General features: G+C 52.2%; 7 protein-coding genes across 7 annotated transcripts; 4 read left to right on the top strand and 3 right to left on the bottom strand.

Moving 5' to 3' along the window:
- Nucleotides 1-559: 559 nt before the first annotated feature.
- Nucleotides 560-1,521, top strand: VTN31DRAFT_4208 (uncharacterized protein; the record flags this gene model as incomplete). Its single annotated transcript, XM_069404571.1, has 3 exons — nucleotides 560-642; nucleotides 698-784; nucleotides 855-1,521. 3 exons carry the CDS (start codon nucleotides 560-562, stop codon nucleotides 1,519-1,521), a joined length of 837 nt encoding a protein of 278 aa, XP_069261531.1.
- A 989-nt stretch (nucleotides 1,522-2,510) lies between these two features.
- On the bottom strand, nucleotides 2,511-6,220 carry VTN31DRAFT_4207 (uncharacterized protein; the record flags this gene model as incomplete). The annotated part of the gene is made up of 10 exons (XM_069404570.1): nucleotides 2,511-2,665; nucleotides 2,721-2,838; nucleotides 2,891-3,066; nucleotides 3,146-3,691; nucleotides 3,739-3,870; nucleotides 3,918-5,104; nucleotides 5,162-5,346; nucleotides 5,403-5,863; nucleotides 5,991-6,069; nucleotides 6,131-6,220. 10 exons carry the CDS (start codon nucleotides 6,218-6,220, stop codon nucleotides 2,511-2,513), a joined length of 3,129 nt encoding a protein of 1,042 aa, XP_069261530.1.
- A 1,846-nt stretch (nucleotides 6,221-8,066) lies between these two features.
- Nucleotides 8,067-12,240, bottom strand: VTN31DRAFT_4206 (uncharacterized protein; the record flags this gene model as incomplete). The annotated part of the gene is made up of 6 exons (XM_069404569.1): nucleotides 8,067-8,567; nucleotides 8,625-8,804; nucleotides 8,875-9,062; nucleotides 9,118-9,397; nucleotides 9,458-11,960; nucleotides 12,014-12,240. The coding sequence occupies 6 exons, from the start codon at nucleotides 12,238-12,240 to the stop codon at nucleotides 8,067-8,069; spliced, it is 3,879 nt and encodes a 1,292-aa protein (XP_069261529.1).
- Nucleotides 12,241-14,785: 2,545 nt separating this feature from the next.
- On the bottom strand, nucleotides 14,786-17,354 carry VTN31DRAFT_4205 (uncharacterized protein; the record flags this gene model as incomplete). Its single annotated transcript, XM_069404568.1, has 7 exons — nucleotides 14,786-14,870; nucleotides 14,941-15,068; nucleotides 15,133-15,508; nucleotides 15,563-16,618; nucleotides 16,679-17,116; nucleotides 17,182-17,259; nucleotides 17,332-17,354. The coding sequence occupies 7 exons, from the start codon at nucleotides 17,352-17,354 to the stop codon at nucleotides 14,786-14,788; spliced, it is 2,184 nt and encodes a 727-aa protein (XP_069261528.1).
- Nucleotides 17,355-18,008: 654 nt separating this feature from the next.
- Nucleotides 18,009-20,248, top strand: VTN31DRAFT_4204 (uncharacterized protein; the record flags this gene model as incomplete). Its single annotated transcript, XM_069404567.1, has 4 exons — nucleotides 18,009-18,035; nucleotides 18,104-18,227; nucleotides 18,286-18,351; nucleotides 18,456-20,248. The coding sequence occupies 4 exons, from the start codon at nucleotides 18,009-18,011 to the stop codon at nucleotides 20,246-20,248; spliced, it is 2,010 nt and encodes a 669-aa protein (XP_069261527.1).
- A 3,397-nt stretch (nucleotides 20,249-23,645) lies between these two features.
- Nucleotides 23,646-24,164, top strand: VTN31DRAFT_4203 (uncharacterized protein; the record flags this gene model as incomplete). The annotated part of the gene is made up of 1 exon (XM_069404566.1): nucleotides 23,646-24,164. The coding sequence occupies one exon, from the start codon at nucleotides 23,646-23,648 to the stop codon at nucleotides 24,162-24,164; it is 519 nt and encodes a 172-aa protein (XP_069261526.1).
- Nucleotides 24,165-24,223: 59 nt separating this feature from the next.
- On the top strand, nucleotides 24,224-25,120 carry VTN31DRAFT_4202 (uncharacterized protein; the record flags this gene model as incomplete). Its single annotated transcript, XM_069404565.1, has 1 exon — nucleotides 24,224-25,120. The coding sequence occupies one exon, from the start codon at nucleotides 24,224-24,226 to the stop codon at nucleotides 25,118-25,120; it is 897 nt and encodes a 298-aa protein (XP_069261525.1).
- Nucleotides 25,121-27,757: the final 2,637 nt, after the last annotated feature.

Here is a 27,757-nt window from a genome sequence, read left to right as displayed (position 1 = left end):
TTTCGTGAGATCTGTCTGGATAGACCTGTTGGCGTTGACTTTTGCTATGTATTTTGTGTCAGCATTTTATGAGTCAGCTTATGAACATGATGGATATGTGTGCACGAATGGACGTCAATCATTCATTTTCTACACTTGGACCTCTGAGTATAGTAGTTACTATTGTCTCAGCAGTAGGCTACTGGGTACGAGGACAGTGTAAGGTTTTCACATGAAAATAAAGCTATTCTTAGAGGCCGCCGACGTCATTGCCTGTCAGATTGATCATAATCCCGAAGAGTAACCTTGCATCCAGTAGCGTTGAGTGCACATGCAACGGTACAACGTTCTGATCTATTTCAGGCATTCAGGCATCAAAATTGATTGTGGCTTGACCTTGGCACCGCCTGCACAGCCACGCAACGACGTCATGTGGCGCAGGCTCATGACCCCACCCAGCGCGGGACAACTCTGGTACATAACGTCACCTCCGTCCTGACAGCTCAACCTCTCTCTACAACAGAAAAAGACAGCACAACACAATTGCAGATTCTACAGATTCCACATTGAACGAGTAACAATGACTGGAAGCAACGTTGTTCACGTTTCGGGCATTTCTGCCTCGACCAGCGAGAAGGAGGTCAGAGACTTTTTCAGCTTTTGGTATGCTTGACGCTGGAATTCTTATCATGACATGGATGATGCTAATTGTTTGTAGCGGCAAGATCACGAATTTGAGCATCACGCCGGTGTCTAATGAGCCGGATGCTCCCAAGTCCGCGACGGTGACGTTTGAGAAGGAGACGTAAGATTTGTTTTTTTTTTTTCTCTCCGAGTACTGTCTAATAGTAATAATTCTAACAACATCACGATAGAGCTGCCAAAACTGCACTCTTGCTCGACAACACACAACTAGGCCCTTCAGCTGTGCATGTGGAAGCCGGGCAGAGCCTCGACGACATTGCCGGCCCGCAGGCGTCCGGCGCCGGAGAGGAATCCAAGGACGAATCCACCAAACAAGAAATTGCTCAGGAAGATAAGCCGCGCTCCCGGATCATCGCCGAGTACCTCGCCCACGGCTATGCCATCAGCGACCAGGCAATCCAGAAGGCCATCGCGCTGGACCAGAAGCACGGTTTTTCCGCGCGGTTCACGGCGGCCCTGTCCCAGTTCGACAGCAAGTTGCACGCAACGGACCGTGCCAAGGAGCTCGACTCCAAGTACAACATCACCTCTCAGGCCTCGCAGGGCTGGCGCGGTTTGCACTCGTACTTTGAGCGCGCGCTCGACACCCCAACGGGGCGGAAAGTGCGTGAGTTTTACCTGAAGACGGACAAGCAGGTCCGTGATATCCATGCCGAGGCTCGTCGGCTCGCGGATCTCAAGGCGGGGAAGAGGAGTCCAACACCGCCCGCCCAGGAGGAGTCGTCCTCCGCGCCTGCTCCTGCTACAATGCAGGATGCTCCCGCTCCGGCCGTGTCGGCATCTGCTAACCATACGGCGGCACCAACAACGGCCGAAGCAAAGGAAGCCGCTGCGTGAAATGTGACGAGCTCATGATCATTTCGTGTGTACAAAACTACTGTTGTTTCATTTCCTTGTTTCTTTTACCATCTCATTCGTATAATACCTGTGTTCAATGGCCTTGCTGTTGGAAAACTGGCTTTTTGGTCTGTCTGTTTTCCCCTGACGTCATAACGACCTAATCATATACCACCTGGTTTATGTGCTTGAGTCCTAGATGAATCATCCTGGAGACTATAAACAGGGAACATACTGCCATAGATAAGCGTAAAAAAATCAACCATACATATCTTAACAAGCATCTACCATCCCTCAGTCGATTTATCCCCATCGATTATTAACCGAAGCTTGACACCACCTCGAAAGAAGAACCAACCACCAAGAAACCAACGAACGAGTCTTCCTTTCTTGAAAAACAAAAACAATGTCCGCCCCAAATGCCGGCCGTCAATCCCCCGACGAAGACCGCCAACCGGGACCCCAGCAGCAAGAACCCCCCTCGACGGGGAAATCCATCCCCAACGCCGCACCATCGGATGACTATGCCAAGGAAGAGTCCGAATCTACGATTCAGAGAGGGTTGCAGAGTAATCCGGTGCATCCGTTGGACAAGTATGCGAGGGAGAAGGTATCCAAGTGATATACCATACTATGTCTACTTTTGAGATTTGAGAAAAGGGAGATGTCTGTGTGAGTGTTGTGTGTAAAGGTTGAATTTTTTCTCTTATCTGGGCATTGCATTCATGCCAATGTATAAACTGAGACGAGAAATCATGCAATGTTTATATTGACGATGCTCATCAATCGATGGTAAGGTGTAGGTTAAGGGTGACTGTTTGGGGGAGTGATTATGTGCGGGGGACATGATTTTCGAGAAACAAGAAAAACGTAATAAAAACGTGTCGTGGAAAACATGAGAAAAAACAAGCATCACATCAAAACATCAAACAGCTTTTACTCCCGAACAAAGAGGCCAGTAACTTTTTTTTTTTTTTTTGTTGGGCGATTCATTGATGTCCACCATTCGTAAGATGAGCCGCGTTGGCGGCTTCCATGGCCTTGACGTCTGCTTCATGGAATACCGATTGCAGGATCTGCTGTTCATCTGGTGTGAGGATCTTGGTGATGGTTTCGTAGAGTTGTGGCTGTTCTTGTTGAAGATCTGTAATCGAATTAGTATATCCCATGTGCTGTGTAGCGAATACTTCGAGACATACTGAGAAGCACGCTCTTGAACAGCCCGTACGGGTCGACCTTGTCCAGGGGCGTGCCCAGTAGACTTTCTTCGTCGAGCTCGTCGTCGCTGTCGTCTGCAAAGGAGCCGAACTTCTTGGCCTGCATGCCCGGTTAGTTTCCTGGTCTAGTTTGTCACTTGTCGGATACTCACCTCCTGGCTCAAAAAGTCCAGATAAGCAGCGCTCTCGTCCGGCACGTCCCCGTCGGCCCCGCCTTCTCCCTCATCTTGGTCATTCCACTCAACCTCGCCGCTCCAGTCATTGCCTTCGGACTCGTCGTCGTCGTCCTCATAGGCAAAGTCCGACTCCCTTGTCACTTCTTCTCGATCTGCGTTCATGTTAGACGATCTGAACACACACACACAAACAAAAAAAAAAAAGAAAAAAAAAGCAAGCTGGGAACTTACGTTTAATCGCCGCTGGCAATGTCTGGAATAGCCGGGTCACACCCTGCAACAACCGGGGCCAGCCCGGTTGGATGCTGACTGGGACCTCGCTGGCCTTCAGCGTCAACAGCGAGCAGATCGCCACAATCGACAGCTTCTTGTCATGGACTCGCTTAAAGTTGTCAATGTTGGAGAACCACGCGCTGAAGAACTTGTTCGTCCAGCCCTTGGACTCGAGCACCTGCAGGGTCAGACGCGGGCTGTAGTACACCGCGTTGATGACCATCTCCAGGAGGTGGACTCGGTACGACTTGGTCTTGGCCTCGGCACGGTCCATCGCGCCCATCGCCAGCTCAACAAACATGGGCACATATTGGTCAAGATATCCGCGAAGGTTGAGCATCAACGCCTCCGCCAGCTTGCAGCCGCATATCCGGTCGACACCACCGACCTTCTCATCCTGGAAAATGTCCTTGACCATTTCGACCATGGCCTCCAGGTATGCCCGATTATGAATCAGCATCTCCGTGCCGTAGGATACGTAGTTGTCCAGAGCGGGCAACATATCTATGACTGTCAGCGACGAACGCAGTCCACACTCTAACGAAACTTACCCTCCAGATAGAGCTCTGCCCCAGACTTGAAGGTCTTGTGGATAAGCTCAAAGGCCTGCCACATGGTCGGCGAGATAGACTTGGCAGAGAATGTGCAGCTGTCAATGATTTCAAAGACCTCATTGTACAAATCTACCAACTGTCAGAAAATGCTCCATCCGTCGAACAAGAAGACTTACCGAAAAGCTTGTTTTCCAATGTGACTGTAATGACCGGCATCAAAATGGTCTCCAGATGCAAAAGCACATCCGGAGTGCTCTCCAGAGTAAGAATAAGAGTGCCAATGGTCTGCAGCACACCCAGAGCGGTGATGCTCTTGTCGTCCAGGAAATCTCCGTAGATCTCATCCTCGGTCTTGGCAGCATTGCGCTCGAGGATCTCACTCACAATCCGCATGTACGTATCCCGGAGTTGCTCGCTCAGGGCGACAGCGAACGGCGCGAGCTCGGTCGAGAAGATCTCCACAAAGTCCTCCATGACGTTGGACAGTGCATCCACATCGACCTCGTTCGTCAGCTTTAGGAGCTGCTGCATAATCTGAGGGATATTCTCCTTCATGGCCGTCTTGATCACGTCATGTCGGATCAATGGCTGCAAGGCCAAGGATGCCTCCACCCGTACGGGCAAGTCCGGGTCCGTCATCGACTCGAGGATGTTCCGGTAAATAATCATCAGGTTGTTGGGGTCCTTGAAGTCCAGTTGCTCGAACTTCTCCAGCGTGTTGCAAGCACGAGCTCGGAGGAACCCATGAGGACTGCGGAACTCGGGGAAGACATGGCGGACGAAAAAGTACTCGACCTGGTCTGCAATCGGACTCTTCTTGCCCAGAATGACTGACGCAAGACACCCAATCATCCGAAGAGCCCCTTCCTTCTCCCGCGGCTGCTTCTGGTCGTCCGGCGCAGATTCGTACTTGCTAACAATGCCGTTGACGAACTGCAGGATCGAGAAGGTCTGCTTCTTGCGGCTCTTCGTAAGCGCAACGAGGAAATTCGTCGCGGCGATGTCTGGCGTAGACACCTCCTCGTAGTAGTTCATCTTGCGGTGCAGATACTCCTGCGGGTCGGACTGGAACAACTCCAGATCCTCGTCGGTTTGGCACAGCAAAGGAAAGACAAAATGGGCCACCAGATTATCCATATGGGGTTTCAAGTGATCCCACGTAGCTTTTGGCTTTACGCACTCTTCCAAGAAGATAAGGGTATACGACAGGATGGGTTTGCTTAGCCATTGGCCCTTCACCCACTTCTCAATCTCCTGCAGATAGCCCTTGAGAATCTCCGGCGCAAATGTCGTGATGAAGGTCTTGGCGTACGATGTTGCGTCGGGACTGGTGTTTTTCGTGATGCTAGTAGGGTTTCCATATCTGACAAATTGCCCAGTCAGCCGCGATTTCAGCAAGAGATTCCTCAAGAGAGCGCACCTGGTAAATAACCGGTTCAGATTGGCATATGCCCATTTCTTGCATTTCCACCAGTGATTGGTCTCTCGCTCTTCAACATCTTCAGGCATCGAGCAGGGCGGGGGAGTCTTGGCGATGATTTGCAGAAATAGTGTGCACCAGTCCACAGTGGCCTGGTGAGTTTGCAAAAGCGGAGGAAGTTCGAACTGGATGCCGTTAGCCCCCCGTACCTCCATGACACTCGGCTCCGCCAGCAACGTACGTAAACCGCGTGCTTATAGCACTTCAGGATCACGCGTAGCATCTCTCCCGCCTCCAGATTCTCTTCATCAACAAGTCGGTTGCCGATGTTCAGGAGCAGCGGGAAGGAGTGCTCGACGATATTATCAAAGTCTATTCTCTTTTCCCCGGCCTTGTATCTGTACACTTTGCAGAGCGAAAGGAGGCATTGCAAGCCGGCAAAGACGGAGTTGGCATCGTTGGTACTCAGCAACTGCATCGTAACCTCGATGAAGCCGGGCCACTTTTCAGGGAAGTCATGCTGCAGGATCTTGCTCAAGATGGGCACTAGCTGCGCGCGGACATTCGGCGAAGCGTTGGCCAGGCTGGGGATCAGGCGCTCTCGAAGCATCGGGCGCTCATCCTCGGGAATGGGTTTGTGATTCGAGTTGTCTTCGTCGGGAGCCCATCCTCGATTGATTCGGTTTTTGAGGTAGACGACGGCTAGAAAAGCGAGTAAACGTTAACCAACCACAATCTTGGACCACCATTGCGGGCAGAATTATCGCATCAAGAATCACGCAGAATCGATCTAAACAAAAAGTTGAGATCCCTGTCGATAGTCCCATACCAGACAATTGCACAGCATTATCTTGTTCCGTTTGGAGAATGTCCAACAGAGCGTTTGGGAATCCAGGTTGTGTCTCGGCCTGAAGCCCGCCTTCGTCAGCCACGACCGTCTTCAAAACAGAGCAAGACCGTAGGACACACATATTTCAAATCAAGCTCTGCTTGCTGTCGCGTGCCGGTGTTGGAGTCCAGCGTGGACCGTATACGGTCCCGAAGAGCTGCCACATCCATCTCGTAACGCCCAACGGCGCAGGGGCAGGAAAGTGATTCTGTCGCCGCAAGGATGCAACCGAAGGAGAGGAGAGGGGAAGCAAAAACAGTCTGGAGAGGACAGGGCCGGGCAAGAAAAAGAGCGTTTGATCCCTCTCCGGGTCTGAATGTCGAGATGAATATCAGAAAAAAGCACGAGAACTTTTTTTATTTTTTATTTTCTTTTTTTTTTTTTTTCTCTTGATAGTATTTTCCGCTCCGAATCGTCCCTCTGATAATCGATATACCCGTGGGAAGACGTGGGTCTAGCCGCGGGGAGTGCGTGTCAATAAGCATTTTCAGCGCGACACACGCTGTGATCCACCCGAACAAATGATGGAACTGGCCCGATGGGGTAAGCAAAGCGATCACCAAGGGATTTGGCTGGTCCGTCGAGTGCGTGGCAATTACTAGCGCAGGGCCCCCGAAGGATCCATCTAATCTCGACCACAAATCACGATCGACTCCCAACTTTGCAAGGGTCTAAGTCTGTCATTCGCAATTGCAATCAGTTGCACTTCTCAATGGAGAACAGTCAAAGCGAACCATGAAGTGATCAATACTCACGCTCTCACGCGAACTGTTCCCTAACAGCCTCCGGCATGGGAAGAAGTACGGAGTACCTACCTCTAGCCGAAACCTATCGACACACCCTGATAATTCGACTCGCATCACTGTGCCATCGCCTGGCAGGCTGGCACCCAATCGAGGTCGAAAACGAATGACAGGTCTGCTTGCAATATCGCCCCATACAAAACGACTGCCTCCAGTGCATAGCAGGTGCGTGTACAATGTCACCCAAATCCCGACATGGGAGGCGGAATCATTCATCAGCTCACTGGACACATCCACCTGGACGCCACTGTGGCCAAAAGCGGTCGAAAACCCTTCGAAAATGAAAGAAATAGTCAAGGAGATCGAGCAAATCAACACCAACATCTGGCATCAGCTTCTCCGGAGAGGACGAATTCGAAGAAGGTCCATTGAGGCACTTGTCCATCCCAAATCGATGGATGAAGGGTAGGCTGTACAGTGGGCGAAAGAGCCCACTGACCACCAACGGACCGAACAAGCGCAGGAAACAAGAAAATTCCACAGTGCAATGGTGAAAAATGGCGACCCTACAAGAGTGGGGACGCCGATGGCATCTCGGCGGAAACGGCCCTGGAGTGAGGTGCATACGACCTCCAATGGCAAACGGGGGTTGGAGTTACATCAACGGCTGGCAGAGGCGAATAGCTTCATCCCCATCCAGCTGCAGTCGCGAAAGATTGGACTGGCAGACTTCTTGCACGGGTTCAAGGTTCCGCGCTGGCCTGCCAATTGCGGGTACTGTTGCAAGACAGCCACTCACGTGCTGGCTCACTGCCACTGATACGCATACCAAGGGGCAGATGTGCGATGAATGGAATTCCTGCGGCTGAAGAGGGAGCGCGCTAGGTCACTGATTAGTGGCTCAGGCAGGGAGTATTCAACAGTTCAGCTAGCTCAAGAACCAGAAGAGCTAGATGAGCGGGGGACAGGATGGGTCAAGGTCCATCACAGCAAGGCAATGCCAGGCCGACTCACAGCAGGTACTACAGTTACGAGACGGGTTGCTTGGGTAAAGAAATCAGTGTTTAGCAGTCCAGGGCTCACGCTTAACGGTTTACTCTGTGAAGAGAAGAACAAAAGAACACGTTGCAGAATCCCATGCCTGCGAGTGAACTGGGCGTGTATCACATAAATGATATTTATTATGATCAATGCTCAACGTCTATCCTAATCTAAGTCTCCTCATCAGCTCATAAGCCTGTATCCAAACTCCTCTATCACCCTCAACCAAGCTTCACATGTACAGAGAAGCCGCAAAAATGACATCCCGCTTGATCATCTCCTGTGCTTGCTGCATCTTGGCGTAGAGCGTGGGATCACCCACAAGTTTGGCAGCGTTCTTCACTTCCCGGCATGTTTCATCTAACCGGGTGATGGTCCGGACGATGGTGCCTTCCATGACATCGGTCAGGTCCGTGATCCGGTTGAAAGACATGCCTCTTGCCCATTCATAGACCACTTCGGCCAGGCCAAAGCGAGGCTTGCTGGCAAAGTCATTGGCGTCCTCGCTATTGAGAATGACTTGATGGAGAACTTGATAGTCGTTCACCTTGTCAGAGATTCGGATGATCTCTTCCTTCCCTTTCTCCAGACGCGGTGTCAATGTAGGTTCATGCTCAGTCTTTTCTTGGAATACGAAGGCGGATAGCAGCGCAACAATCTCTTCCGGCTCATATTCTGCAAGAACGTTCTCCAGAATGAGTTCGGTGAGAACGAGCTCATCAGCTGAGTGAATCTGTGGACTTGTCAGCTACCTTCAGGTGTATCAGATAACGGGCAGGATGTGATGTACCTCGCAGGCCACCTTCCCTTTCAATTGAACTCGGGAAGACTCATCAATGAAGCCGAGATCCTTGAGGACATTGACGCGCTGTTGATAGTCGGGCAGAAGCTGGAGGTTTTGATCCGACATCAGCTGTCGTAACTGGTTGATGTTCTCCTTGATTTGCCACTCGTCATGTTCCATCTCGAACTGTTTCAGTTAGCGTCGACATGTAACCAGAGAGGAAAAGAAAACGATAAGAGCAATGCGTCCGACTTACATGTTTGAGAAAATTGGGACACTCCAAGCACTTGCAGGACTGAGCAGTGACAGCATACTCATGCCGCCGGCTCAATATTTCTCGGAGCTCGAGCTCATTGACACGACTCCAATCCAGCTCGTCCCAGGATGAAGTTTCCCAGGAGGACACATACTTAGGAAGCTCCTTGTCGGCGAACTTGATGGCCTCTGCTAGCGCGTTAAAATCGTAGAAATGCAGGTTGGTTCTCAGAATGGCGCTTACCTTTCTTAATGTTTAGGTACCAGACTGGGCCGCCAACCCTGACGAGTGTATTGGTGACGCATTCAATATCAACAAGTGGCACCCGACGGACTTTCAAGACCATGTCCGACGACTTTTTTGGTAGTTCACGGAAGTATTGGCGGAATTTCGGCAGGAACGGTAGGATGTCACTCGGATGACGCTTGTCACTCACGGCACCGATCTCAAGGACTTGAACATTCGGTTCTCCTGCTCCCGCAACTCCTTCGCGGATAATTACTCCTGCAGTGCGGACACCATCCTAGCAGAAAAATCATCAGAGAACCGAAATTCAGGTTATCACACCAGTAACGTGCCCTACCTTTCGATACACCACGAGCCTTTTGAAGGCGAATAGTCTCCTGCCCACGGGTGAAGTGAGGAGACCGACATGAAGATCCCGGGTAAGTTTTTCGTACTCAACCGCTGCCTGATGGCAGGTGGCCAGATCAACGTCGCAGTAGCTACATGGTTCGCGCTTGATCTTCTCGAGGGTTGCTTCCGACAGCTGGACCTGTTTTTCGTGTTCAGGCAGGAGTGCTTGCGTTGCATTCTCGCTGAAACTGCGCTTGATCATCTCCTCGATCTTCAGCGCCTCCACGCGCAGCAGGTTCAGAATCATGTTGTAGGTGAGCCTGAACTGCGACCGTAGCTTGGTCGGATCTCCGAGGATCATTCTCCTCAGTGCCCCCACGGGTGGTGCTTCATCTTTTCCGGCATTTACAATAATCACGTACCCGACGGTGTCTAAGCCTCTTCGGCCCGCTCGGCCTGCCATCTGAGTGTATTCTCCCGGCAACAGATCCCTGAAGCCCTTTCCGTCATGCTTGCGGAATCCAGAGAATACCACGGTCCGAGTCGGTAGGTTCAGTCCCATAGCAAACGTTTCCGTCGCAAACAGAACCTTCACCAGCCCCTTCGCAAACAATATTTCCACAATCTCTTTCATGATGGGCAGCAATCCGCCATGATGCACGGCAATACCCCGACTGAGATATTCCCGAAGACGAAGAATCTGTGGGAGCACCCTGTCCTCGGGTTTCAACCGCGCCAGGGACTTCTCAATGATCATGTGAATGGCACTTTTCTCCGATGCTGTGCAAAAGTCCTGGTTATTGAGAGACGTGGCATTCTCCTCGCACCGCTTCTTCGAAAAAACAAAGATACACGCTGGAAGGAGGTTCTCCTTGCGAAGATGGTGGACGAGATGGACCCAAATGTTGCGATCCTGCGCCGCAGTCGTCCGGCCGGTTCCACGTCCAGTTCTTGCGATATTCCCGGTTCCGCGACTTGCTGGTTGACCTCTCCCTCGTGCAGGTGCTCCGCCACGCTGACCACCGCCACGTTGGCCTCCCCTTCCTGGCGCTTGCCCAGGACCTCCCCGACCAGGAGGGCCACCTCGATGATTGGTCTGGTGCTGTCCTCGCGCCTCGGCCGCATTCTTCTCCTTGAGCTTGTCTCTTCCAGAGAGAATGTCGTCTGCCTCCTTCCAACCCTTCTCGATGAATCGTCTGTTAGAGTCGACGATCTTGTGCAAGCCTTTTCCAGACCATAGGTAATGTTCTAGCGGAACGGGGCGCTTCGGCGTGGAGATAACATAAATGTCTTTCTTCTTGGTCCGGCCAACCCAAGACGCAAACTCGTACGTGTTAGGCACCGTTGCGGACAGCAGAATAAGGGTAACGTGTTCTGGCAACATAATGATAACCTCCTCCCACACCACACCTCGTTCCTGGTCGTTAACGTAATGCACCTCATCGAAGATGACGAATTCTACATCCCGGATGAGATCCGCGCCCCGGTACAGCATGCTGCGAAGGATTTCAGTTGTCATGATAAGACAACTCGACTCGGGAGAGATCTGCACGTCTCCGGTCAAGATACCGACATCGTCGAACGTGTTCCTAAAATCTCGAAATTTCTGATTGCTCAGAGCTTTGATCGGCGACGTATAGATCGCCTTGGTCATGTGTTTGGCCGCCAATGCGATCGCATACTCGGCCACCACAGTTTTCCCAGCAGACGTGTGAGCAGCAACGAAAACGGAATCCCCGTTCTCCAGATGGTAGATGGCCTCTTTCTGAAATGTGTCCAGTTCAAAGGGCCATTCCCTTGCCATATCTGGAACCAGCTCATGGAAATTGGGGATATCCTGATTAACATCGACGACATGTGCCCACTCTCGGGTGAGCTTCTTCGCTGTGGCAGGTAACAGTTGGCTCCGTGGTTCCAAGGCGGGAAATTCAACTGGAAGCAAGTCATCAATGTCTTCTTCTTCGCTGGATTCTGACTCTTCTGGTAGGGGATGCTGTTCAGCTCCTCCTTCAATAGGTTCTGCACTTTCCGTTGGGAAATGTTCCTCCTGTTCCAGCGTGTGCTCCACATCTTTATCATCTTGTTCCGCTTCCTTTGATGCGGGCTTCTCCAGTTTCAACCCACGATTGAACCCTGGCGGAATCTGCAGAAGTCCTTCCTCGGTACCGAAATTGATGATCCGATCCAGCCCCTGCTGTTTCCCGGAAGGTTTCTGCTGCTCACTTGCCTGAGCATTGGCTTCCATCTCAGCGATGGCCTCAACGCCATCTAACCCGCCCGGAGCAAATGGGAAGAATCCGGCAGCGCCTCGCACAAAGTCAGCGCGAGCAGCAGGCCGGCGAAGCAAGGATGTAGAGTTCTTAGCTGTCGCACTGCCAGCCGGAACTGTCACTTCATGATAGCCCGTTACCCGACCTTCCAGCCCTTCGCGATCGAACCGGATGATGGTCCGAGTCTGCGTCGGGGCGATCTCGAAGAGATCTCGGTAGTCGGTTGAGACATCCCATCTCCTGGATGCCTTGTTAGTCGCGAGAGCTCCGCACGTACAAACGAAACGGCCTACTTTTGCAATCTGTTCAGCCACTCCGGGCTGAAACGAGGTGAGGGAGTGAGGAAATCCCGTTCCAGTTCTGCCTTCAGATCTTCAGGATCCCGGCGAGCACGCTTCCGAGGCTTGGTTGTCGCTCCGAAGCCGGCCGTCTCCTCTGCGAGCCGGGTTTCGAATGCATCCGCGTCGAGTCCATCAGCGTCCAAGCGGAGCCGGGCAAGACCCGACGATAGAGAATCCATCATGATGCAACAGTACTAGTAGGTGCGAATGTTCCTCTCCGTCCACTCTGTCCTCCCAGTATACTGATAGGCTAGCACTGTGAAGCTTTGAAACGAGCTTATCGTCTTTTCTCACTTCACTCTTCTTTGAGGTTCGCCCATTCCTTGTCCACCCACTCTTGTTCTGTCAGGGCATGGCCGCCCCGCGCGCCACCAAATCCATGACCTTAGAATAAGCAGAGTCACGTGACAATGTAGGCCTACCTACCTGAGGTACCGAGTCGCATCTTACAGTTTACAGCCTCTTTGCTTCGCTTCAACCATTGCATTCATGTATTTCGTTATCCAACACTTCCTCTCTCTAAAACTTCTATCTTTTCTGTTCTTCAAGGAAGAACTCCTGCTTGTGTTCTACTATAATAGTACTAGTCGGACCGCGTTTGGACGACTCGTCCAAGTACGAGTACGAGTACTTACCTTCGAGTTCCCGGGACAATGCTTCTTTTCCGCCTTCCTCTTACGGTAAGTACAGTAATTACCTAGGTAGGTAGGTACCATAGGTTAGGACGAGAGCAAACCAACCCTCAACGTCAGCATTCTCAACTCTCTGGCCTTTTACGTCCCGTACATTGCTTTCACTCCCCGCAATCATGCCTTCGAGTATTCGCATGGGGCGGACCGAATGTCCGAGCCCCAATTGCTTCCGTCGGGAGATGGAACTCAACCGCGAGCATCGATAAAGTAAAAGTGTCCCGTCATTGGCATCGATTTGGGTTAGGGATCGTTGGGAAATCAACTCGTTTTGGATCGTGGTTTAACAGTGTTTGGTTGGAACAGCCAATTCGGCCGTGGCCGTATTGGAAGGAAAGTCTCCTAGTATCATTGAGAGTGCCGAAGGTGCGTCACGGGCAAACTCCCCGCCCCTGATCTGGCCCCGTCTCCATAACAGCGCCGGATGACCTCCCGATTACCAGAACATTTCCGAGACTGACTGGAGAGATTAGGAACTCGGACCACTCCCTCGGTCGTGGCTTTTGCCCAGGACGGCGAGCGACGAGTCGGCATTATTGCAAAGCGTCAGGGTCTAACTAACCCAGAGAACACTTTTTTTGCTACCAAGCGTCTCATCGGTCGTAAATTCACCGACACCGAGGTGCAGCGTGACATCAGGCATGCTCCCTAAAGATCGTTCAGCACACAAACGGCGATGCATGGGTGGAGGTTCGGGGCCAAAATACTCGTCCTCGCAAATCGGCGGCTTTGTTCTCCAGAAGATGCGCGAGACCGCTGAGTCCTCCCTCGGTAAGCCGGTGAAGAATGCGGTTGTGACTGTTCCCGCGTACTTCAATGACGCACAACGCCAAGCCACCAAGGATGCCGGACAGATCGCGGGCCTCAATGTCCTGCGTGTCGTCAATGAACCAACCGCGGTCAATATCAGTGTTTACCAGGGTGAGCGTGAGCTTGTCAAGGACAAACTCCTGGGCAACTTCAAGCTCCGTGACATCCCGCCGGCGCCTCGCGGTGTTTCGCAGATTGAGGTCACCTTTGACATCGATACGGATTCATTGTCAACGTGCACGCCAAGGATACGTTGACCGGCAAGGACCAGTCCATCACAATTGCGCCGGGCTCAGGCTTGACCGAAGAGGAGATTCAGAACATGGTGACGGATGCTGAGAAGTACAGTGCTCAGGACTGCGAGCGCAAAGCAGCCCTTGAGGCAGCCAACCATGCCAACTCGGTTGTGGAGGATAAGGAGGAGGTCTTCAAGGAATTTGCGGACCGCCTTGATAAGGCGGAGGCGGATCAGATTCGAGAGAAGCTCGGTAGCCTCCGCGAATGCGTTGCCAAGTGTCAGTTTAGCGAAAGCACCGCGACGGTCGACGATATCAAGCAGAGGATTAAGGAGTTACAGACCGCCAACGTGGGACTCTTGGGCAGAATGAATTCTGCCAGTCCGAGTGCCATCAAGAATCCGCCCAGGCAGGGCTATGAGGGCGAGAAGAGGGTTTGATCAATGTCGCCTGGGTTGAGCGCATTACTCTGTATACTTAGATGGTGCAGTTCTTCTCAATCTTATGGCTCCAATTCTGTGAACATTCCCCTACGCTGTGGAAACTCAAAACACATCACCTCCTTGGAACGCTGTAAAATCTAAGCTCAGGGTCCACATACTATTTTCCCCTCAGTTCACGCTTCCTTCAGGTTTCGCGCATTCTTTCCCAATGGTGCAGTATATATATGGTTTGTTCCTTCTTCCACCGGACTCTTATGACACAATCTTCCCTATCTTTGGCCGACGACTCGTAGTCCTCGTTCTTTACGTGTCCTAAAACATTACCTTTGCGATTGAGTTCAATTCGTAGTACTGTACCAGATCGAGACACGTCCCCATCCAACCATGTTGGTATTATCCAGAATATCACCCTTGTCAGACTAGTGGGTAGTTACCAGGTACCTATGTGACACACATGCGTCATGGTCCAAACGTTTCGATCCTATACAAGGAGAGAGACCATATGGTTTAAAGACTGTTTTCGTACTGAGCCCCTCGGAACATTAATCACCTCCAGGAAAATGCAGGGAACGTTTTTCGGTCCTGTAAATTGATTTGGAACTCAAAGATGCCCTCCACCGTTCCTATGTACCTATATTCACGGGAAGCCTGGGTCAGCGCATGTCCACGGGGAGGGTTGAGTCTGGATTTCTAGTACTTACAATGTTCGACCATCCGCACCCCATCCGATCCCAGCGGTGCTCTCGGGGTCTTGATCACGTGGGAAATGAGAGAAGTGTCGCTCGGGAAGGTCACCCAGGATATGGCGAAGGAACCGAGGAGAGCGAATCTGTGAGAAGATCGCATGAGTTACTGAACATTGATCGTGTGCTGTCCAGGAGCGGGAGTCTTACTTCACTGGCAGCTAAACGTTGCCGACGGAGACGCTCCGCGGCAACATTCGCACGTCGCTCGGAGACAGTAGGACGCGGAGGTTCATGCGTGCTTTCTGTTCCGCCTGCCGGCCTCTCTGTCCGACGAGAAATAGACCTTGACCGTTGCGATCTTTGCCGAATGGAGGCAGAGGTGGTAGACGTGGAAGACGTGGACACAGGATCAAACAATCCACTGGAACGGCTTGCGGCCGCCCGACGATCATCAGATTCCATATCGTCTGCGTCGGCATCATTTCCTCCCTCGGCATTGTTCGCTCGGCCCTCGGATGGTTGGAACCCCAGGGGTGAAGCGTTCCACTCGAGCAACAGCTGGAGGTTGGTGGTCATTGGATGCCTGCGATCGATGGCCTGAGCATTGGATCGAGAATTTCCTTGGGATGAAAGATACCTAGATCGTTGGCTCAAATTGCGCTCGGCGGTTCCGATACGCCCCATGTGATTATCATGGAGCATACCGTCGGGCGGGTCGTTGGTATGTAGAGGAGAGGCAGTATGAGAAGAACGATTGAGCTCGTGGTCGTTTGGCCGTGTGCGAGACTGAGGACTTGATCTTCGCGGCCCAGTTGCTGGGTCCTCCTCTGGTCGCGACGACCACCGAGCACTGTTCAGGAGGTTGAGCTCTTCTTGTCGATCTCTCCGGGCGGCCGCGACTTCATGGGCTAAACTCTCGCGGATTGCAGACAGCCGCTCCAGGTTCTCGCCGATCAGAGAGGTGCCGTCGAGTATGTCCATTATCATTCGTTGGACTTGGTTCAGCTCTTCGGCGGACTCAGATTCCGACTCATCGTCCTCGGCTCCAGTGCGCGTCAGATTGGAACTGAAACTCGTGATAACCTTTTGCAAGCCTGGCTCGTCACGATTCAAAGTCACAATCTGTCTCCTGGCAAACGACGAGCGGACATCTGCAACTCCAAACCGACCCGAGTCCTCAACCCACACCAGCAGATCCCACGGGGCCGGCGAGAACGCCATGCTGCGCACTGCCCCGCCTTGCGCCATAGGCCGTGAGGACTGAAATATATGCAATCGGGGATCGCGACTCGATTTGTCATCCCTTGATTGCCGGATGATATCTACATCGTAGATGGTGATAATTCCGAATTGTGAACCAATCGCACACAGTTGACTGCAGGGAGAAAAAGCAATCGAGAAACAACTTCCATCATCATAACCCGGCATTCCCAACTGTGCGCTGAGAGGCAGCACAATCCGGCGGAGCAGAGTCCATTTCCGTCTTGGTAGCTTCTCGCCATTGGGTCCATAGACGACCGTCGATGTATCAGACGTGATTCGGTAAAAGTATGCGACGTTCACATCGCCAACAGCAGCTAAGACCTTGGAATCAGGGGAAATGATGGCATAGTTCATGAACGCCGGATGGTGAAGGATTTCAATTTCGCGATCTTGGGTCAGGGAGAAGACCTTGACCGTCTTATCGTTGTTACTGATCATTATCCGCGTCAGTACACGCTCTCGCTGCGGGCCTCGGGTCAGACGCTCTTACCTGAATACGGCGACATCCTCGTGCGTAAAGTCGTCACCCACGGCAGGAAAGCGATGGATCGTGACCGAGTTGACGATGCTGCCCCCCAGTTCCTGATTCCACCAGTTACACACCGTCGGCGCCTCCGACGAGGTCCTCCGGTTCTCTGGATCAAGATCGATTGGTAGCGCTGAGTCTACATCTGTCCCTGAAGTTCCTGTACTTTGACGGGAGGTTGAAGACCGCCGGGAAAGCTGGATAAAGGTGCACTCCCCGTTATCGGAGCCACCGACGATGATCCAGCCGAATCCTGCGGCCAGACACTTGGGCTCAAAGGGGATGCGCCAGATGGTACTCCATTTGTGCGACTTGGTATCAATGGAATGAACGACCTTGTGCGAGACGAAATAGATGGTGTCGGGGTCCGCGGTACTGATGTAATGGCGAAGCTGATGGTGGCTGCAGAGGATATCGTCAGTTGATGCCTCCGCTTCACACGCAGAAACCAGGACAGGATTACAGACAAATTAGGGATCTTGAACGGGAAAAACCGACGTTTCGTGGGCAGGATAAGGGAGTCCGTGGGAAGATTCCTCGAGTCGCTGGAACAAGAGTCTGGTCAGTCATCTTGGATCTACCCTGGCCACACGGTGGCTTCTGCAGTAGGTACGAACAGTGGTAGAGAGTCCTGCGTCATGGTCGACTTCGGCGCATCTAGATGACTAGCAGCACATCGTTGTACGCGATATGCACGGATACGTTGGCTATGCACTCGGCAGAGATCGCCAGAAAGCAAAGCGTCTCACAGCGGGGAGACCAAGAATGGGATCGGGCGTGGCCTGCGAGGAGCGAGAATTATCGCAGTGGCAAGTCAAGTTACTTTCTGGATTGAATCCTGCCTGTGGGGGGAGAAAGGCGATCAATGCAGGGCTCTCTTTGAAACTCCTCTGGGGCGGCAAAGCACTGGAGTTGGAGGAGTGAGCAACCCATGACGGCAGAACCCACCGCTGCGGCAAACCGCCGTAACGCTGTCTTGGCCAATACAAGCTTTACACACCTAGCTGGTGCCACAATGGGGGCCCATTACCAGACCATTACCAAAGCGCTGGAAATTCGCGGCCCGAGAGCTTCCACCGAGTTCGAAACGGTCACGTGACACCTTTTGCTAGTCGGAATTTTCGTATGCAGCTTTTTTTTTTTCCTCCCGTCTTTCTTGCTTCAACCTTCCCAACCAATCCTTCATCTATACAACCTCTTCTCTCCCCGGCCTCTGTCATCTTTCTTCAAAAGGTACCCCTTGTATTCTGTTTCTGGGTCTGGTTTCTCCATTCGGTTTGTAATTCTAGCAACAATGGTCTTTTCCCGGCTTCCTCGCGCGGTAAGTAGGACGAAAAAAAAATTTCACTCGACGTCAACATTGCTGACTCGGCTCTCTCCGACCTCCAGATCCCGCGCGTTGTTCTCAATGCCCGCAATCCTGCTTTCAGAGTCCCAAGCACTTCTTTCCGGAGATGGAACTCGACAGAGAGCACGGAGAAAGTGAAGGGTGCGGTCATCGGTATCGACTTGGGTAAGTCATGGCCGACAAATCAACATGCTTTGAGTCTTGGTCTAACCGTGTGTCTTAGGTACAACCAACTCGGCCGTGGCCGTGATGGAAGGGAAGTCTCCCAGGATCATTGAGAATGCCGAAGGTGCGTAACCGAGCGCTCCCCCTTGATGCCGACGCGTCCCTACAATGAGTGGCGGACGGTAACCCCATTACAAAGGACATTGCGAGGCTGACTCGAGATCATAGGAACCCGAACCACGCCATCCGTTGTGGCCTTTGCCCAGGACGGCGAGCGACTGGTCGGCATTGCTGCCAAGCGTCAGGCCGTCGTCAACCCGGAGAACACCCTGTTTGCCACCAAGCGTCTGATCGGTCGTAAGTTCACCGACGCCGAGGTGCAGCGGGACCTCAAGCAGGTTCCCTATAAGATTGTTCAGCACACCAACGGCGACGCATGGGTGGAGGCTCGGGGTCAGAAGTACTCCCCTTCCCAGATCGGTGGATTCGTTCTCCAGAAGATGCGTGAGACCGCCGAGTCTTACCTCGGCAAACCGGTGAAGAATGCGGTCGTCACCGTTCCCGCGTACTTCAATGACTCGCAACGTCAAGCCACCAAGGATGCCGGACAGATCGTTGGCCTCAATGTCCTGCGTGTCGTCAATGAGCCGACTGCGGCCGCTCTGGCGTACGGTTTGGAGAAGGAGCAGGACAAGGTGATTGCTGTGTACGATCTGGGTGGTGGTACCTTTGATATCTCGATCCTGGAGATCCAGAAGGGTGTGTTCGAAGTCAAGTCGACCAACGGCGACACCCATTTGGGTGGTGAGGACTTTGACATCAGCCTTGTCAAGCACATCGTCCAGCAATTCAAGTCTGATTCCGGCATTGACCTGTCCAACGATCGCATGGCGATTCAGCGGATCCGTGAGGCTGCTGAAAAGGCCAAGATTGAGCTGTCGTCCTCCCTGCAGACTGAAATCAACCTGCCGTTCATTACGGCGGATGCCTCGGGTGCCAAGCACATCAACCTGAAGATGACTCGGGCCCAACTCGAGAACCTCGTGGAACCCCTCATCACCCGCACCTATGAGCCTGTCCGTAAGGCTCTCAAGGATGCCAACTTGCAGGCCAAGGACGTCCAGGAGGTCATTCTGGTTGGTGGTATGACCCGCATGCCCAAGGTTAGCGAGTCTGTCAAGAGCATCTTTGGCCGTGACCCGGCCAAGTCCGTCAACCCCGACGAGGCCGTGGCCATTGGTGCTGCTATCCAGGGTGCAGTGCTGGCTGGTGAGGTCACCGATGTTTTGCTGCTGGATGTCACTCCTCTGTCGCTCGGTATCGAGACCCTGGGCGGTGTCTTCACCCGTCTGATCAACCGTAACACCACGATCCCGACGAAGAAGTCGCAGATCTTCTCCACTGCGGCTGACTTCCAGACTGCTGTCGAGATCAAGGTGTACCAGGGTGAGCGTGAGCTTGTCAAGGACAACAAGCTCCTGGGCAACTTCCAGCTCGTTGGCATCCCGCCGGCGCACCGCGGCGTTCCGCAGATCGAGGTCACCTTTGACATTGATGCGGACTCCATCGTGCACGTGCACGCCAAGGACAAGTCGACTGGCAAGGACCAGTCCATCACGATTGCGTCGGGCTCCGGCTTGACTGAGGAGGAGATCCAGAGCATGGTTGAAGATGCTGAGAAGTACGGTGCTCAGGACCGCGAGCGCAAGGCTGCCATTGAGGCGGCCAACCGTGCGGACTCGGTTGTGAACGACACTGAGAAGGCGCTCAAGGAGTTCGAGGACCGCCTTGACAAGGCGGAGGCGGATCAGATTCGGGAGAAGATTGCTAGTCTCCGCGAGTTCGTTGCCAAGAGCCAGTCTGGAGAGAGCACCGCGACGGCGGACGAAATCAAGGCCAAGACTGACGAACTCCAGACCGCCTCGCTGTCCCTCTTTGATAAGATGCATAAGGCTCGCGCGGAGGAGTCTCAACAATCCTCCCAGGCCGGTGAGGGCAGCGAAGGTGAGAAGAAGGCGTGAAGGACCTCTAGTGCGTTGAGTGCTCGTTGAGCGCTCGTGTATTGTGTACTTCTTAATCTTCATTCTTATGGCAGTCGGTTCTCCTCTGAAAATTGTATATTACTGGTTGTATGTATACGTGTCATGGTGCATCGGTGTTGCTTTGGGATTTTGGCATTTCCATGATTATGTCCATGGCTGCGCTGGTTTGGGCCGTCTGATGATAGAATCAATTCTCCTCTCTGGAAGTTACTCTAAAATCTAGTTATTCAGCTCTGGAATCAGCGATGGATTGTATTCTATTAGACGACCTCTTGTATCCTCCGCCAGAACTCGAGTACTTGGCTCAATGCCGAGCTGTTGGAACTCAGCAGCATAGCCTCGTGTCGCGCTTCCGTTGTTGAACCTTCTCGTCTTTATCCATATCATTTCCTGGCAGCCTACCGGTTCATATTGCCTCTCGACAAGTCATTCTTGGAGTATCTACGAGAGCACGAGTACATTGAGCGCATCTGTTCCCTTATTACTGGCCTAGTTTCATCCACGAAAGCGCTTTGACTTGGCCATGGTTTGGTAACCGCATCGGCCTCGGACCTTCGGCATCAGTGCATGATTAATCCTGGATACTTATCCTGCGATGAACAAGCTTGTCTTCCATTAATAAATGAAAATCGCTTGGCTCAAACCCAGCAGTTGCAGTGCACTACTCGTACATTAGGCACGAAAGAAATCAAAGCCGCATTGCTGACATCAGTTGTCCACACCTGAGTTCGACGACCTTTTTTTTTTCTCTCATTTCTCGTCAGCCCTGCGGCAAGGGGCCAAGCAATAATAAGAAAAGATGATGAGCTGCGATTATAGTCTCCCACCATCAGCCAATGGCGACTGAAGATTTGCACTCTCTATCCTGCTCCATCCAATCCGGATCATCGGATTTAATCGTCGTTAAAGGATTTAAGATTTCTTGTGGTCGAACATGGAGATTGTCGACGTGACAGACAGAATAGAATGATAAATGGTCGACAGAGAAGTTTGGTCCATCTGGGAACTATGGAGTTGGTGCTGCAGGATGGCCCAACCAGAGTTTGTCATGACTTTTGTCTTCTGCACATCGCTCGAGGTCAACTGGCTGTGAATCGGATTAGGATTGACGATTGGTCGAGATGTATGAGTTGACTTCTCGAGTCTTGGGTCATTGGGAACAAAGGAAGAGTGCCAGCCTGGTTGATGATGTGATAGATTTGGGCCATTTTCTCGTCCGCACGGGGGGATCAGATGATTGGGATGAGGTGCATCCTTGCTTAATCCTCGGAGGGAGGCTCAGAGGTTGAACAGGACTGCTACTTACTCGTACTGCCAATGTGTTTCATCACTTTGAGTTGATCCTCGAGGCAGACTCATGGGCTGTATATCCTCGGTAGAACCTTCTAACTACCAGCTCCATACCCAAGTCCCAAGGCCAAGGAACAAAACTTGGTTATGAAATGAAGCGCCGCCATCGACCAACGTTGTGCTGATGAAGTTTAAAAATTCCTTTATGCATAACTGACTGTCATTGCCTCTGATGAGCTGCCAGCAGAGCTAATGTCTTCGAAAGCTGCAGACTGACTCGTTCACAATGTGATAGTGTTCTCCAGCTGTTTCAATCCTACTCGTTGGATTTCCCCCAAGATCAACACTTGCTCCGTAATCTCCTTGTCGTTATTCGAAACAGAAACTCCTTGACTCGTATACATGCAAGGTCCCACTTGACTGACGTGAGGATTTGACCCTTTATGCTGCTATGCCGTGTGGTAAGGCGTATACCCTACCCTAACCTTTTATGCCGAAAGTTGGGTGACGCTACGGAGTACGGAGTACTTTATCCAACAGACCACACCCATGTCTCTCCCGAGTCCCGACCTTTCAAGCTCAGTCTAACCAAGCCATTTATATGTTTCTCTAATTTAATAACCTAAACTTTCCCTTGCCGACACTCCACAGGCCCTTTTTTGATCATGGAACCAATCCAGTCTCGATCCAATTCACAACCTACTCCACAAACGTACAATCTGGCATAAATGATATATGGACATTGATGCATCCAAAGACTTCAGACTCGAACAAGACCAGAAAAAAAAAAATAAAATAGAAGAAACAGAAATAAGGTCCCAGTTTCAACGTGCCGGTCCCACTAAGGCTCTAAAAGAGTGAAGCTGTTTTGGCAACTTGTTAGATAGTCGGCCTATATACTTCTGATGCTGGCCTGTGTGGGACGAATGACATATCTCATTGCAACGAAGGCCAGATCTTCATGCTGTGCTTAGGCTGATTCAACACAATTGATCCGTCGGCTTTCTCTGTCGGCATAAACTCTCCTCACTCGCTGGATGGCTTCTATCGCAAATGATGGCTGTGCCCTAGTATGTGCTATCTGGCGTGTCCGACAAACGACCTCCTTCGATAGTTAGATACCTAGGTAGGCAGTTCATTAAGTACCTGTCAAATATCAAGGGTAATAGATCCTCGATTTGCACCCTCGACTTTTCTCTTCTCTTTCCCCCTTTGGCCCTCGTTTCAACTCTCTCTCCTCGTTTTCACTCCCGCGACACAAGTATATATACATTACTCTCGGCCATATCTCAAGAAGCATACACCATCCCCGACTGTTCTCGTATTGCCGCACCTCGACCCGTCAAGAGCGGGACTTTCCTTTCCATTAACCGAAGAGTCGCCGGGGAATCTACTCAAAAGAATCCTCTGCGAACCGTCTCGATCGGGCTCTGTTGTTGCCTTGGGGGTTCGTCCGCTGCAACAGCTAGCGGTTTCGATTGATTGTCAGATCAAACAAAAACCGCATCGTACTAAGTACGCATCCGGCTCGATCTGGGATTGGACATGTGGATGCCCTTTCCCTTGGACGCCCAAAGAGCGAACCACCACGCAAATACGACTAGCTACCTTAACCGCGTTTTCCGAAAAAGCTCCAGATTGATTTTGTTTGTCTTTGGTTGGTCTGTGCCTATTGCCAAGGGTGATTTCTGAGAAAGTACGGAGTAGCATCAGGTAGGTCTATATGTCAAAGTTCTGTTTTTGAGATTGCCTGCTTTGCTCGAGTCTTTTTTTCTGTATGGTTCTTGGAATTTGATTGATTTATGGACCTCCCCGCTCACACCCCTCGTTACCGGTCGGCTGCCTACGAGGGCGTTCTAGTCGAGGCTGGAAAGGCTGCCAGTTGGGTGGTAAGCCCAAGTACTGATCTCGACCGGGTCCCATGGCCGGGCCGTTTGGTGTACATTGGTGTGTGCGCGCGATGTGTTTGTCATCGCCAGGTCGAGATGAGAAGAAATATGTTGCACTTGGTCCCGTCATCTTGGAATCATAACGTCGTGCCTTGATGATGAATCGGTATTGCTGGATTGACTGTAATAATCTAACCATGCGTGCAGACATTTCGGACATGACCGTGGCAGAGCCAGCGCCGCCGGCGGCTCCTCCGGCAGGAATGGCCGACTCCGGGATGCACAGCTCCAGCTCGGGACCAAGCCAGATGATTGACAGCATATCATACTCCTCCATCGCCATGAGCCCCAACCCGGCCAACTGTGCGCCGCCGTCCGCATCGCCTGGCCACCGGGCGTGTCCAATCTCAGGTCGCCCGGAGCAGAGCCAACAGCAGCAGCGGTATCAGTTCCCCCCGCTACACCATCTTCCATCACCTGGCTCGGCACCACCACCAACTCTGCCTCCGCCTGGACCGGCATCGTCAATAACGGCGGAGCTGGAGCAGATTGAGAACCGCCTCCGGCAGATCGAGCAGGAGGAGGCGTATCGCGCCGCGGTGCGTGCGTACATGCTGAACAAGCGCAAGCGAGAAGATGAGGAGTTTCGGATGGTCACGGAGCGAGCAGAGGCTGAGGAAGAGGTTGGTCCCGGTTGTGCATCTCGATGGATATAATTTCTGACCATCACGTATAGGAACTGCGACGTCGAAGAAAGCGGCTAAAGAGGGAGGCCATGGGCCTAACACATGATCCTCGAGACGATTCACCGCCGCGGTTGGGGCGGCGTCGTCTCTCCGAAACCAATGCCGCCACAGCACTGGCGTGTTTCAAGCAACAGAGTCTTCCGCAGCCTCACCCATCAGAGCCGTGGAGAACAGAGTCATGGCAACCAGAGTCGCGGCAACCGGAGATTCGGCCTCCACCACCACCGCCGCCCCCGCCTCCAGCTCCAGTCACGATGGAGAAGCCTTTGGCATCAATGCCGCCCACTCCGGTCCATACTAACTACTACAACACCCGGGGCCCGTTCCGGAAAAAGCAAAGATACACCATCAAGAACGCGGAAGCATGGGGTGAGCGGCACGGCCGCCCCGCCACCTACGACCCGGCCGGCCGCGCCCTGTGGAAGCGACCGTCCGACGGACGACTCGTGTACCTCGACTGTCCCGTGCCCGGGTGCGGCAAGTCCGACTTTGTGACTCTGCACGGGTTCATGTGCCACCTGACAAAGAAGCACAAGAACCGTACCCTCGGCAGCCAGTCGCGGGCGCTGGAGATGTGCGGCACCGTGTACGATCCCAACGCGCCGCGGCCGCAACGATCCAGTGAGCAACCCACGCCCGACGACGGCAGCCGAGCGGGCTCCGAGCATGCCGCGGCTGACGACGATGCAGAGTCCGCGGCGGCGTCGTCACCACCAGTGGATGATGAGGAGGCGTCCGCACCACAAACGGAACCCAACAAGTCGGAGAGCGCCTTCACGTCTCCCACTGTACGGCAAACATCACCGTCGCAGTTAAACGGCACTAAGAAGCCGACCATTGCGGCCATGATTGATCCGCCGGAGCTGGAGCCGGGATCGGGCCGAAAGGTATCTCCTGCATCGACGGACGGGTCAAGTAAATCCTAGGAAGAACCTTGTTAGGGAGCAATAATATCGGTTGAAGCGAAGAACTCGTACTCAAAAAGAAAAAAAAAAAAAAAAAAAAAAAAAAAAAAAAAAAAAAAAAAAAAAAGAAGGCTGGCAAGAAAAGATTTGATGTGCAAGACTTTATTCTGAAAGGCAAGGAGTAACCGTCCTGGTGGGATACAATCAATGAGCGAACCGATCCGCAACAGCATGGTCATGCACAGTCCTCGCGCAGCACGAGTAAATGAATCAGGTACCCCGAACCGGACCGAAGTCCCTCGGGCAGAACGTCATCCACGACCCTCCAAACGCGGAAGAAGCGCAGGGTTTCTCGCAGCCAAGATTCAAAGACCTCCGGGGAGCGCCGCTGCTGCGCAATCACGCATACTGTAGGGCCACCACGTTCCCCGGCTGAGGAGGAATCCTTGGTTAAAAAAAAAAAAAAAAAAAAAAAAAAAAAAAAAAAAAAAAAAAAAAGAAAAAGGCTGGCAAGAAAAGATTTGATGTGCAAGACTTTATTCTGAAAGGCAAGGAGTAACCGTCCTGGTGGGATACAATCAATGAGCGAACCGATCCGCAACAGCATGGTCATGCACAGTCCTCGCGCAGCACGAGTAAATGAATCAGGTACCCCGAACCGGACCGAAGTCCCTCGGGCAGAACGTCATCCACGACCCTCCAAACGCGGAAGAAGCGCAGGGTTTCTCGCAGCCAAGATTCAAAGACCTCCGGGGAGCGCCGCTGCTGCGCAATCACGCATACTGTAGGGCCACCACGTTCCCCGGCTGAGGAGGAATCCTTGGTTGCTTGATGTGCCGGACGCAAGCGACAAATATCGACGCATGTGCGCACAAACGGAGGGATCAAGGCCTCGTTGTAGATGCAGTCGCAGGAGATGAGCACATCGAATCCGGAATGATCTGGCGATACTGACAGACTGGAGGGATCATCGAGTTCCCAATCCAGGGGTGTGAAGAATACGTTGTCTAACCCTAACCCATCACTTTTCTCTCCTCGGTTGTATTCGTCTCCGTCCATTAAGTTCCGGGAAGTCTTTTTCCCAACCGAGCCCTTTGGTCTTGAACTCCGTTTCTCCCTGTGCCGTCGGGATGTCCGGGGCCCGTGATCGGTTTCCTGAGTCTGGTGCAAATCATCGGACAACCTCAGGGCTACCGCTGCGTTCGCCTCGATGTTGGCGCGGACCCAGCGCGCGACGTAGTCCTGATCCGTCGCCACGTAGACACCAATGCTCGGAGCCAATGACAGTGCAATCAGACCGGAGATGCCGCAGCCGAGCTCCACGACTGCCGACGATGGAGTGAGCACGCCGTGGGTTCGAAGGGGGTTCTGAGGCGCGGAAATCCATTCCGCGAGGAGAGGGGAAATCTTCCATAGCACTAAGAAAGATCATGGATCCTATGTTAGTTGACGACATTCTAATCTAGTTTACTATTGTTTCATTCAAAGTTGAGAGCACAAGGTTACTGCAGTACCAGCTCCTGTTGTACCCCCCGCACGCCGCGATGCAAGGACCCCTGGCGACTGCGTGACGGAGAACTCGTGACCATGAACGCTGACATCGATCGTGGACGCGTTGGCGTCGATGAAGCCGAGGTTCTGCGAGGGAATGTCGCGGGCGAAGAGCAGAAAGGACTCTACATACGATAATCTTTCGGATTAGCTTGACGCTGTCGTTGGTTGGCAATGCTCGGTTCGTTCTCATTTGCGTTGATTGAAACTCTGGGCACTGGCGGTCTCGGATATTTTTACCTTCGTCTGCGTCCACGACCTCCTCGCCCGTCCTTGCCAGCAGGTCGCTCAGGGACTGCATTTTTTTTCCTTGTTTTCTGTTTTCTTGCCTTGCTCAGCTCCTCCGTACTCTCCAGACCAAGCTCCAGTGGGTCAGGTGATCTGCCCGCAGAGGGAAGAGTTCTTATGTAATTGAGCTTGACGCTGATTGGTCTATGCATGAACGATTCCTGATTAGGTTAGGTTCGGTTGGGGCAGGGTTTGGGTTTTTGCTTGCTGCAGATCTAACCCAGTTTATGTACTCGTACACACTCGTTCATCAGCCACAAGTCTGTATGTACGAGGTCTCGTCTCCATAGTTCTGTCCCCCCCGGTCGGGCCAACGTCTTGGCACGTAATTTACATTATGCAATTTGGATTGGCTAACGTATTAAAGAAGGTACCAAGTCCAAGCATTCGTACCGGGTACCTTTACGGTCTACATGACATGGTTTACTCGTACTCGTGGGTTAGGTTACCTTATACAAATCATGGAAAGTAATCCCTATATTTAATAGTCAACCTGCTGTTTTGTTGACTGATGATCTTAGTTTGTTGCTGAATGTCTACTTGCAGTAATATTCGTGCTGTCAAGGTACCTGGTACCTAATATATTTTGTACTTTCTTTAAAAAGGATAACTAGGTGCTTTTGTATATTACAAGCCGATTACAAAATTACACGGCAAAGGGGTGAGAAAACTTTCGATGGAGACCTCGTACTGTAACCTCACCTAGAACTAACCACTCGTACTAGAACTAACTAACCTATCTGCGATGATTTGGTAGGATCAATAGTTATTTTACCCTGGATGGGATCTAGTATCGAGCTGTCTGATTTGATTGAAGAA

The sequence above is a fragment of the Thermomyces dupontii genome, assembly GCF_041956625.1.
Source record: "Thermomyces dupontii strain NRRL 2155 unplaced genomic scaffold VTN31scaffold_3, whole genome shotgun sequence".
NCBI classification, from domain to species: Eukaryota; Fungi; Ascomycota; class Eurotiomycetes; order Eurotiales; family Trichocomaceae; genus Thermomyces; species Thermomyces dupontii.
This window is presented reverse-complemented; position numbering and strand designations above follow the sequence as displayed.